Raw genomic sequence first — 12,908 nt, 5'->3', positions numbered from 1 at the left:
GCTGAATTGTACAAGAAAGGGCTCAACTTTTGGCTTGTCGATCTGCTTTGACTTTTTTAAGAACCCAGAAGTTCTTAACCCAATCTGATCAAAGTAATACGTTAAAGAACTTCTGATCCCTGGAATTGATTATGACCTCAGAACTAACTAAACAGAGTTCATTTTAGGATCCTTCCATCTTAAAATCGAATTTCGTTTCTGCAATCCTTCTGATTTGGAGCAGGGACCATTCTGAACGCCGTAAACTGTGATTAAACCGAATCATGTTCGAAATCGCTCAGTCCTAGCTTTCCATCCCGCTCCATCACCTGCTGCGCCAGAAACAAATACGAGACTGTGGCCCGATACCGCCGCAAGCAGAGACGCTTCCGCTCCTCCCTTTTCGTTTTTTCCCAGCCGGGGCTTTCACGAATCAAATGATGGCAGTTCCAGTTGCGCAGTTCGGTCGCTAGGGGGACTCTGCGAAGGACCGGCCTGCTGCTACTGCCGCCGCCGCCGCCGCCGCTTTGGGCGGGTTGGAGTATCAGCTGACATTCCTTCTTTTCCGAAGCTCCGCTAGCGCTGCTGCTGCTGCTGCTCTTGCAGCTCGGTTTTCATTCCTCAGCAGAGCGGGGAGGCGAAGCGAGGCGACTGGGCGGATATCTTTCGGCTGTCTCCCTATATATTTTAAAACTAGTGCCTGAGCTCCAGCGCCCTTAGCTGCTGCTTTTGCCCGCGATGCTGCCGCATTTAGCTTTTCTGCTGCTGGGAGCCTCTTGGACAGCGGGAGCTTTGGAGGTAAGCGGCTCCCCATTACCTTCTCCCTGTTGCTACGACAAGAAAGTCTTTGTTCGCCGAGAACCTCCCGCAGCTTTAAGCTGGGGCTTCGCCCCGAAACTGGCCGAGGAAAGCGGCCTGCTTGAGGCTCGGGAAGAAAGGGTGTGTTCCTCAATCCGCGCCTCTTCAGAAATGCCTGGTTCAGCCTGAACAATGGAGAGAGGAGGCTGGGCTGGCTTGGACGGGCGGCTTCCGAAAAATGCCTCTTTTGCTCACTTGCGGGTAGCTTTGGGCAGCCTTTGAGCGAGCGTCCGTCCGTCGACTCTGGGGCGCTTCCGAAGGGTGGGGAGAAGGGAATCTTGCCTCTTCTCTGTTACTCAGGACGCGGGCAGTCTATGGGATGAGAAAGAAAAGGAGGCGCGAGGGGGGAGGGCGAGGCCCCTTGTTTCTGCCTCGCATCCGTCCTTTGTGGAATGCGCCAACTTGGCATCGGTGGATTCGATGCTTCGCTTTGCAAAGATGAAGGGGGAGGCAAGGAGGGAGATGAGTTTCACGTCTGTCGCCGGCCGCCGTGCTGTTTTTTTTTTTTTTTTCTGTTGCCTTTACGCTTCTTCTGTGTTGTCTGGTGTGGCCGATCTGGGGGCGAAAATCGAGAGGGGGCGGAAATCGAGGGGGCGTCGCTTGTGATGTTGGGGCCGGGAGACCCGATCCTCCAACGAGGCGGTTGTTATTGCCCGCTCATCATTGCTTCCCCCCCGGTTCCTTCTCTTCCTCGCCCTCACAGGGAATGCAAAACAAGAGCCGCTCGTTTTGGGGATTGCCCCTCACTCCCGCCGTGCGGGGGAGGGGGGAAGGAGGAGGAGTAAGTTCTCTCGGCTGAGGTGCCTGTGGCTCGGCCAACTTCAGTAGTAAGGCATTAATGGGTTGCGGCTCCTGCGGAACAGACCCCCTCCCGCCTTTGGGCAGGGTGGGGGGTTGCTCCCACCAACTGCGACCCTCTCTGTACCCCCGTGCTTCCCTGTCAGGAAGAAAAGGGGCATTATGAAGGGTCCTCCCCCCGTAATAAGGTCGTGCGGTTTATCCTGGAGCGCGTTACAGGCTTGAGAGGCAGGACTGGGAGAGAGGGTGGTGAGGCAGAAATCTGCCCAAATCCCGCAGGAGGGTTTCCTTCGGTGTGGAGATAAAGCCCTTCGGACACCGAGAGGCTTTCCTCTAAGGAAGGGAGTTTGGGGAACCACATGAAAGGAAAAGGGTTGGAGCGAAGCTTAAGAGCGAGAAGATGGCGCCTCTGCAGTGCAGTAAGGAAGCGCTGTAATGAAAGCTGCAGACCGAAGCAGCCCTCCCACCGCTAGGTGTTTAACAACTCGACTCTTCCTTTCATTCCCCACATCAGATAGTGAATTTTTGCCTGGTGAAATTTTCGGCTTCAGCATCCGGAGTAGAAAGAAAGGGATGTGCGAGAACGAGAGGGAACGCCAGAGAAATCTTTCCCTGAGTAGAGCGACTGTTTTCCCGCGATTTGGGTTGGCGTTTAGTTCGCTTTATCTTAAAAGCCCCCCTCCCACCCCTTTCTCGTTGCTGTAATTTTGCAGAATCAGTTGCACTCAAACCATTGGGCTAAAACTGGGCTCTGCTCTAGGTAGACTGGTTCGCTTTTCCTGGCATTGGCAAAAGAGGATCTAAATATGCCACACCCTCTTTGAAAACTGTAAAAAAAGTGGAATGCCTTGGAATTTAAATTCTTGAGCCTGAAGGTTAAGGTGTTTGTTGGTATGGGTATACTGTATGTTGGGCCTGCAAGGGAGGTTCAAGATCTTAGCTTGCACAGAATAGCCTGAGCTTGAAATAGAACTTGGTTCTCCTTCTGACATACCACCCCCCCAATGAGTTGGAAGTGATTAGCATTTCCTCCGTGCTACTTATAGAAAATTGAGACAAGGCTCTATGTGGTTTAAAAACAAATAAAATTGACCCAATCCATGATGAGTGGATCAGTAGTATTCATGGGCCTTAAATTTATTTTCCATTTTTGCATAATACTGGTTATCATTAAGGGAATATTGCGGTAGCTATGGATGGAAAATATGAATTTTTAAATTTGTGAAGGCTGGTTCACTTTAATTTTTCTTTTAACTCTCAGGAGGGCAGAAGGAAGAAAAGCAATCTCCTTTACCTATTTTGCTTTCAGGCTGATTTGTCTTTCCATCAGTACATTAGGTTCTTTATTTGTTGATGCAAATGAGTCTCATTAAGTTTAATTCCTTAATAGGTGAGTATAGGACAGCACATTAAGGTTATAATCCTATTTTATGCACACTTGTTCTAGAAATCGCAATTAACTGAATGTGACTCATTTTGAAGTTACAATGCATAGAAAGGTGATGTTAGGATATACTGTGGGTGGACAATCTAAAGAAACCAAAGTCTTCAAAAGAGGAACTAGATCAGGGCTGTCAAACTTCTGGCTCTTAGGTCACATGCATCATGTGCTAGCCACGCCCATGCCCAATTTAGCAAAGGGAAAAAAGTCCCGATACATCATGTGATGCCGCCATGATGACATGACTTTTGACATCCCTGAACTAGATGATATGTTTGTTAAGTATTAGATTTTGTTTCATATGCCAATTGTAGAATAAATACGCTTTTCAAATTGTTTGGATTTGAAGTTTGACTGTCTTTTCCATAGTGGTGAACTTTTTTTAACAGATCTAATACCCATTGAAAATAACTTGTTCAGACTTGCTTATGAAGTCTGTAAAAGGCTAGGATTTTTTTGTTCAATTTTTTTAAAACTGGTGCTTTTTTATTCTACCTTGTTGTCCAGTGAATTTATGTTGATTTTCATGATATTTCTTCCAACTTCAAAGAAGATTAGATCTATTTTATATATAAATAATAAATAACATTTACAGGAGTTAAGTAACAGGTGTCATACCATGGAGCAGACTTAGTTAATTTTACATGTTGCATTAAGCCATGCATTGGTTTACATATCATATTCAACCCTCATGTGCTTGATTGCATTTTTATTTTCTGTGCTATGTGAACAGTGTTTAAGGTATAAAGTCTGTATACTGTTTTTCTCTCAAGTGCTGCCTATAGTAGAAGTTGAAGTCAAAGCACCTGGAATACAACAGATTAGAAATGACTGGATTAAAGATTAGGATGATTATATCCAAGTTTCATGAAAAAGACATGGCTGTTTAGCTGTACCTTGTAAAGGAGCACACTTGTTAGGGTACAAATACATATATAACTTTGTATGCCCATTTTTTTTAGTTTTATGAATAAGGTTTTTTATGAAAATGTAATATACCTTTCAGTAGATATACATTTCTTTCTTCCTCTGTCCCTGTTCCCTTTTTCTGAGTATTGCTGCACATTATCAGTTAACACACTTTGGTTTGATTTCATTGTGTTTGCAATGTTTTGACAAAAAATTATTTTATGAAGAAATTTACAGAGCACATCATGAGAAAGGAGGGGCTAGATGAATCACAAGTTGGAATTAAGACTGCCAGGAGAAATATCAACAACCTCAGATATGCAGATGATACCACTTTTAATGGCAGAAAGTGAAGAGGAACTAAAGAGCCTCTTGATGTGGGTGAAATAGGAGAGTGCAAAAGTTGGCTTGAAACTCAGCATTAAGAAAATGAAGATGATGGCATCCGGCCCTCTCAATTCCTGGCAAATAGATGGGGAAGAAATGGAGGTAGTGACAGATTTTATTTTCCTGGGCTCCAAGATCACTGCAGATTGGGACTGCAGCCAAGAAATTAAAAGACGCTTGTTCCTGGAGAGGAAAACTATGGCAAATCTAGACAGCATACTAAAAAGCAGAAACATGACTCTGCCAACAAAAGTGCGTATAGTCAAGGCCATGATTTTCCCAGTTGCAATGTATGGCTGTGAAAGTTGACCATAGGAAAGGCTGAGTGCCAAAGAATTTAGGCCTTTGAACTAAGGTGCTGGAGGAAACTCCTGCGAGTGTCTTGGACTGCAAGGCAATCAAACTGGTCACTCCTAGAGGAGATCAATCCTGACAGATCTTTAGATACCAGATCCTGAAGATGAAACTCAAATACTTTGGCCACCTAATGAGAAGAAAGGACTCACTGGAGAAGAACCTAATAATGTGAAAGATTGAGGGCAAAAGAAGAAGGGGACGACAGAGAATGAGGTGGCTGGATGGAGTCACTGAAACAGTTGGCGTGAGCTTAAATGGACTCCGGAGGATGGTAGAGGAAGGCCTGGAGGAACATTGTCCATGGGATTATGATGGGTCGGACACGACTTCGCAATTAACAACAGATTGGTATGGGGCATATTACCTGCAGGTGATGATGAAAATTGCATTCTTCTATGTGAAACAGACATGATATTCTTCCGATTAAAATCGGAATTCTGATTTTTTTGGGAATCGCCGCGAGTGGGCGGGCGGTGCGAGCGGCGGGCGGTGCGAGCGGCGGGCGGTGCGAGCGGCGGGCGGTGCGAGTGGAGCCCAGGCGGTGCAGCGGCGGGCGGTGCGAGCGGGCCGTGGGCGGGCGGCGGGCGGTGAGCGAGCCCGGGCGGGCGGGCGGTGGGCGGGCGGGCGGTGGCGGCCCGCGAATATCATGCGAGTACATCCCGGGCGGGCGGGGCGGTGACGCGGGCGGGTCAGACAAGTTGGGAATCGCGGAGCCCTGGTCGGAGGGGCGTCGCGGCCCAGGTTGCCTGGAAGGGAAGGCAAAAGGAAGAGCCGGGCGGGCGGAGCAGCGGGCGGAGGCTCGGCTCAGTGGCTCCTGGTTTGCCTTTCCTTCCAGGCAACGGACGGAGCGCGCGGGGTGCACCCTGACGGGCGGCGGCTCTGTTGGCCGTCTCTTGGCCCCGATTTTTTTCAGAGAGGAATATCATGCCTGGTGAAAGTACATCCTTTAAATGCTTTTGTTGTTGATACTTGAGAGATCCTGCCTATTAGATTGTTTATGGACTAGAGAGTTTGAAGTGGTACATATTAGGAAGACATTTTATGGTAACAGAATGGATTTAAATCTAGGAAGAGTGCTGGGCAATCCATGTCTACTTGCTTTATGAAATTACCTTTAATACTATAATTTCAACATGTCAATTTTCACACTCTACTGTTAGCTGATATACTTCATTTTATGATGCATATGTGATAATACTCTATTTACTTAGACAATTATTGGATTTTATATTAATTTCTCAATTCAAGATTGCCTTTGCTAATGATGATAGCAATCAAACAGTGTACTACAATGTAAAACAGAAATGTGTGTTATGAAATGCATTGTTTCTTAAATCACTATACATGTATATCTCTTTTCTATTAGAGTCAGATGGCAAATAAGTCTTAAGAAAATCTCTATTATTTTGTTTTGATCTGCCTTTCAAAATACATTTTTATGGGTCATTTATGTTACATGCTTGCCTAAAGGAGAAATGGCTTTAGTGATCATTGTAAGTTATGGAGTACATAAATAGGCTATGTATCAGTTGTGTAATAAAGTTCTGGACCTTCATTTTCTCTCCTTTACTTTAGAAAAAAAATGTGTCCACCATCTGTATGAACTTTGAGAGATAAAATTTGTTTTGTGATTATTAATTTAAAAAGGATGAAAGTTGATTTTCTTATGGATTTAGTGAATTTTTTAACCTAGTAACAGCTAGCAACTACTGCTTTCAATGGAATGATAAGATAGAAAAGTTTGAAGTACGATCTAATAATGTTGGTTACAATAATGCTTAACCATTAATGCATAAATGTCCTCCACTCACTGCCTTGAAATAAATCCATTCTTGCGCTCTTTTCTTGAGATTTTATACTGCACAAATATGACATAATATTTATGTGCTTTAAGAATATGAATGACTGTTCTTACCATTGTAAATTCACAAGTGTCACTCTATGTCTTCTGCTTTTAGTAAAGCAGTTTCCATCCCATATACTGCATAAAAAAGAGACAAATTCATATTTCCACTCAGACATTTTCATACAGCTTTTTTTTTGCAAACAACAATAATTCAGCAATATTTATTTATTCAATTTATATGGCCACACATCTCACTCTGGGAGGTACACAATTTAATATAAATAAATAAAACATATTGTTACTAAAATAAACTTTAAAAATAAAACAAGATTACCAGTTAAATATAAAAGGCCTTTAACATAGTCAGGAAACAGGCTATCACACACCTGGAACCCCAGATTTGGTCACAATAGAACTGAATGACAGTTTTGGTAGAGAAGTTACTCATTATGTTACACATTTAAAAGTCAAAATGTTGGACTTCTAAGCCATTTTTTGTGGCATAGCCTGTTGTCTGAATCACCAGTTTGATTATTCATTAGATGAGTGTTTCTTCTTAAAAAAGTATTGAAATGGGTAAGTACCATCTCATCCCAGTACACATGGGTCAAGAAGTACATGATGCTTCTATCTGTTGTGTCAGCGTTACAAATGAATAATACATCAAATAACGCCTTAGTCGCTTCCTGTTTGACTTGTTACAACATTCTCTCCATAGGATTGTTCTTAAAGAGAATTGAGAAGCCTCAGATGATTCAGAATGCAGTAATATGGGCAATATTGATGTTTCATGTTGTGCCCAAGTAACACTGCTACTCCCTCAGCTGCAGGCTTTCATCCAGTTTCTCAATTTAAGATGCTGGTTGACACCTTAGAAGCCTTTGTTGGCATGTGACTGGGTTTCCTGTAAACCACCTCTCCACTGGTTTATATCCAAATCACCTGAGAGGTAAAGTGGGCATGCTGTAGGTCCCATTCATGAAATAGTGTCACTTGATAGGTCCTGGAAAGCATGCCTTCTATGGCACGATGCCTGTTTTATGGGAGAGCCTCAGTTTAAAACATAGATGACCCTGACACTGCCAGTCTTGCACAATCTGGGACCAGGATGCTAACTGAACATATGGGTGCAGGTGTATTAGTAGTTAGAGAGGGCTTTTCTTAGTGACCTCTATTTTCTATTTGAGAGTCAGTTTGGTTAATGGTTAAGGCATCAGGATAGAAAGTGGAAAACTGAGTTCTAGTCACATCTTAGGCACAAAGCCAACTGGATAACCTTGGGCGAGTTGTTGTTTCTCAGCCCTACAAAACAAACAATGCACTTCTGAAATCTTACCAAGAAAACTGCAGGAATTGGGAGTCAACACTGACTAGAAGCAGCAAGAAATATATATTGCAGTGCAAATTGCAGTGATATGCACATGTGAAGCTTACTGCTAGGCACTACACACTAGATAGAGTAAGTGGTGTCTGAATGTATATGCTGCATCAGACTTCATCCATCCATATTTGAGGACCATCTTTATGGAGCAACAGAAGCATATGAACTAGTGCTAAGATAACTAAAATATCACTGAGCAAGCTTAGGTTATTTAATATGTGTTTCAAAATAGCTGTGCTGTCTCCTAGCATGTTTTAATATATTACTTTTCCTAGTTAAAAATATACTAAATGTGCCTAATGATTCTTCTACTTATGTGAGTAACACAGTTATGAAGGTGTTTCATTTCAGAATTGCAACGAATTCTATGTTTATGTATCAAAATAAACCAGAGTTGATAATTTGGGAATCCCAGAATCAAAATTTCCATTTGAACTTTCAAACTATTCTTTAGAGTGTTTTTGCAATTCTCATTGAGAAGATAAATACTGTGCGGACAGTAGTTTGCTGAATTGAATGCCATAGTAATTTATGGTTAATCCATTTTACCCAAATAGGAGAAGGAGAATAACGTTGCAGGAGAGGTGAATTTTTTTAAAAAATAGAAAAGCTTCTCTCTCTTTCTCTCTTTCTCTGTTTCTCTCTCTGTCTTTGTGTGTGTGTGTGTACAATTCATGTTCATTCCTAGGGATAATTCTCCCCCCGTATAATCTTGCTGTTTACTGCTTCTTAGAATTTCTAAGAACTGCAGAAATCTTCCTATATCTGAGACATGTTTACACAAGACAGTTTTACGCTGTTACCATTTACATATTCTTGATTTTTTCCCCCCAGCTAAAATGTGATTCCTTTCCCAAACATGTTTCACTTACTGATTTTTTAGATTTTTAGGCTAAACTGATGATCTGATATGTATGGGATTAATTTTGTTGGTATGAAATGAATACCAACATTAAAAATTGGGCATTAATGATTTTTCACTTCATTTAAAGACAAATGTTTAGGTTTTTTTTAAATGCCCTAAACATTGGAAATAAATTCTAAAAGAAAGTTTAATATTTAGAAGTTGTAAGTTTGAATTGAATTATAAACTCTTTCATTCCAGTTGAGTCTGGTTTTATGGTTAATCTAATTACTGAAGGTTACATTGGCAGCTTGATTTTGCATGTGTCTGATTGGGAGATATAAAGTAATTGAAATGGCAGATAAATAAAGTATACAGCCTAGAAATATGGCCTCATACATAAGTGAAACCCAATTTCTTGATGGGTTGGATTCTATATACTAGGCCTTTTTTCATTAACTCCATAATTGTAGGCTTGCCATTAATATTTACAACTTTAAAATAGTTTTTTTTAGAGTACTTGTATGAGTACTTCTGTGAATTCTACTGACAGGTAGACCAGTCTAAGAAATGCCATATCAGTCAGGACTATTTTTATTGCTTCAATGTGTGTAGGATGCAGTTTGGGCATCTAGGCTAGCCCATGTTGCACCACTGCTCTGTGAGCTAGTTTGCTTCAGCTGTAATTCAGGATGTTCATTATTACCTTTAGAGCCTTGCATGGCATAGATCCAGGATACTTTGAGGAACAGTCTCTCACCCCACTGGGACTGGCCAGCTCCTGCACTGGCAGAGCAGGTATGCTCCTGGCCCCATTAGTCAAGGAATTCCGGTTGGTGGGTCCAAGAGAAGGGCTTCTCTTTGGAACCTCTTACCCCTTGAGCTGATATTGGCTTCTACCCTTCTGACCTTCCGTAAGGGCCAAAATATGCGGCTCTGGCAGATGGCTTGGGTTTCCACATTGGAGGTGGTTGATGAATTAAGAGAAAATCACACCTCCCTCCTCCACTTATCCTGCTCCCTTTCTCCTCTCCATCAGTTAAATATAATTCTTATTTCCATTTTTGTTGTTTTGGAAAAAATATATTTTTGATGTTAGTGCTTTTAATGCTGTAAGCTGCTTAGAGATGGGTGGCAAATAAATTTAATAAATAAATACATTGCAACAGTTACAGAGTCTTGCAAGTCTGAATATGCTTTTTCCACTCCCTCAGTAGTTTCTGTGAACTAGGGAGGACTTGTCTTTGTCATTCCTCCTAGGTAAATCATACCAAAAAAGCCTACGAAATGACCTGATATATTGTCAGGCTACATTAACAGAATCTTGTAAGTCTGAAAATACAAACACCCCACTCACTTTTTACTGCTTGGTCCAGTGGTGGGATTCACATTTTTTTTTTTACTACCGGTTCTGTGGGCGTGGCTTGATGGGTGTGGCAGGGGAAGGATATTATAAAATCTCCAGTCAAGGATGGTATTTGCTAGTTCTCTGAACTACTCAAAATTTCCGCTACCGGTTCTCCAGAACTAGTCAGAACCTGCTGAATGCAACCTCTGGCTTGGTCCCTTCCTAAGTTTGCTTCTGTAACTGTTAAGCCATGGTGGGCTCCTGCCTCTCTTCCCTTCTTTCCCCAGGATCATCTACACCAGGGATCCCCAACCTTTTCGACGCCGCGGCCCGGTTCCGGCGTCAGCTGGGCGCTGCCCGGTTCCGGCGTCAGCTGGGCGCCGCCATCTTTTTGACGAAAAATCACTTCCGGTGGCGTCACGGAAGTGATTTTGCAAAAAAGCGGCGCCAGCGCTTCTGGTGAGCTTTTTCGGGTAGAAATGGCTTTCTACCGGAAAAGCTCACCAACGCTAGCGCCGCCATCTTTTTGACGAAAAATTGCTTTTTTACCAAAAAGATGGCGGCGCCCAGCAACCAGCGGCCGGTAAGGCTTGTTCCGCGGCCCGGTACCGGTCCGCGGACCGGCGGTTGGGGACCCCTGATCTACACAGTTCCAGACAGTCTGAGACATTTTTTCAAATTATTTTCTTGGCTTTGGTTCAAGCCCTGCTTATCTGGCTTTTGTCTTGGTAGCAACTCTTCCTCATGCCTCTCAAGGTCTTCTTTATTCCCTCTACAACTTCTCATTGAGAAAGACCTGACTGCAGAAAAGCTATAGCTCAATGATGTCCTAATATGCATTACCTTTCCACTGAAGAAAAAATTGTGAATTGTACCATATCACTCTGTTAACTGTAAGACTCTGTTCTGACCACAGTAGTTGAATAGTGTAGCATTCAGATCAGTTGTGTGGATCGATATTTTTCATGTGAAGCAGATTTCTTTTTTCTTCAAAATGTACTCCCATACTCCCAGTTATAGACTTACTTTATGTGTGGTGTTAATGTAGACTGAAGACAGTCTGGTCTGTGGATTTATTCTGAACTGCTAATGACCCCTCCAGCCTACGTCTTCTTTCTGAAGCCCTGATATGTTCGTAAGGAAAGTATGCATTTGGAATTGGATAGTGGTTTATAGAAAGTATGGTTTGTTGAAGAAGTCCTGGGGAACAATCCAATTGATAACCCCCTTCGAAGACAAGTACTGACTTATTGTAATATTTGATTGCCCAGTTCAGGCATTTTGAAGGCTATGAACCAATGACACCAAGCCTTGTTTCTAGAACCTAGTAGCTCTGAAATAATATATTGGGTTTCCACACTGGTACCCTCAAGGACTACTGCTCATCTGGGTTCCACAGAATGTTTCTTTGCATAATCATTTACATCATAAATTAAACTGACATGAAGTTGTCTTGATTCATTAAAAGATCTTGAGAACAGAAATGTTTATATTGGTTTGTCTAGTCTATTGCTCATTGTCTAAGCTTTCTTATGTTGCCATTGGCTCAGGTACTAGCCTTTACATAAAGCAGAATTATGGTAGAACTGAACCTGTGACTTTTGACTGGAGACGTAGGATATTTTTACAGAATTCAAAAATAACAAAATAAATACTGGAGGAATCAAAAAGTGAAAGGTAAAACTAAGATTGAATTTTTGGGTTTGTTCACTTGCTTTGCATGCCATCGGAATATTATGGCTTGTTCAATAGGCTATAGTTTTAAAAAAATCCTGGCATAACACAGTTTGTGATTAAAAAAAACTTTGTAAGGTTACGACTACAGAGATGGCTGACTGAAGTCAAGACGGAACAAGGTGTACTTTTTGAGGAATGTGGAATAACCACTTAAAAATGCAGTAACTTTGCTCTAATGACTAGAAAGCCAAAAGAAAAAATGCCTTGTAAAATTTAAATTATTTTATAAGGAAATATACAGAAAACACTAGTTGTAGTCTGATTTTTTTCCTCTTCCTAGAAATTTTATCTTGTAATTTCCTTAATAGCCAAAATCTTTTGTCACCTTGCATGCTGGATACAATATCAGTATCACTTTTAGCTGAACTCTATCTGTTCAATTGGTATACATTAGAATTACCCTGATGGTAACATTTTGGCACAATCACAATATGCTTCTTCTGTTAAAACCAGAATTGTTTTACTGGATCCTGTTTCAATAATATAATTTTACATTTAATTGAACATTTCATTTAATGAATGTTAGTAGGCAGTTCTTCAGCAGTTGTTCAGCAGTTCTTTTCCATAAAAAAAAAAAGAGAGAGACTTGGGGTATGTGTTATAAGGCATCTATTTTTCAGCAAATTAGTAAAAGTGTTTCATCATGTTTATTATAAAATTAGTTTAGCTGAAGATACAAAGATAAGTTATATAAATAGAGCAGAGAAATTATGAAAGTGAAATAATTGCATTAGCCAAGGAAGCCTGCAATTATCACCTATGTGCAAGAACAGTCTTAAATTGTTAACATAACAAGCCCACATGGTCTGGTGCTCACACATTATCCTATAAACTATTTATCCCCTGTAAGCCACTTATTTGTCTCCCCACTTTCTTTCTGAATTAAAGCTGCTGAATTCAAAGACTGCCTAAGATTATTGAATCAGGGGTGGTATTCCACCGGTTCTGCCCAGTTGGAGAGCTGGTAGGAGTGGTGAGCAGTGGAGACCGAATCGGTTCTCTCCGTTGCTCTGCTGTTGGACC

At 41.8% G+C, this 12,908-nt stretch overlaps 1 protein-coding gene across 2 annotated transcripts in view; it reads left to right on the top strand.

Moving 5' to 3' along the window:
- Positions 1–491: 491 nt before the first annotated feature.
- APP (amyloid beta precursor protein) overlaps positions 492–12,908 on the top strand; it is a 103,132-nt gene continuing 90,715 nt past the window's right edge. Inside the window, exon 1 of one of the 2 annotated variants that reach the window (XM_026664121.2) lies at positions 492–777. In XM_026664121.2, the coding sequence (XP_026519906.1) occupies positions 718–777 (60 nt within the window). In that variant the 5' untranslated portion in view covers positions 492–717. The remainder of the gene's footprint in view (positions 778–12,908) is intronic. The other variant, XM_087966668.1, reaches the window with a different exon arrangement.

Source organism: Notechis scutatus, chromosome 5 (genome assembly GCF_049901735.1).
Source record: "Notechis scutatus isolate UNSWTSFEM ecotype Mainland chromosome 5, rNotScu1.2, whole genome shotgun sequence".
NCBI lineage: Eukaryota > Metazoa > Chordata > Lepidosauria > Squamata > Elapidae > Notechis > Notechis scutatus.
The sequence above is the reverse complement of the archived record's forward strand: the minus strand, read 5'-3'. Positions and strand labels throughout refer to the sequence as shown.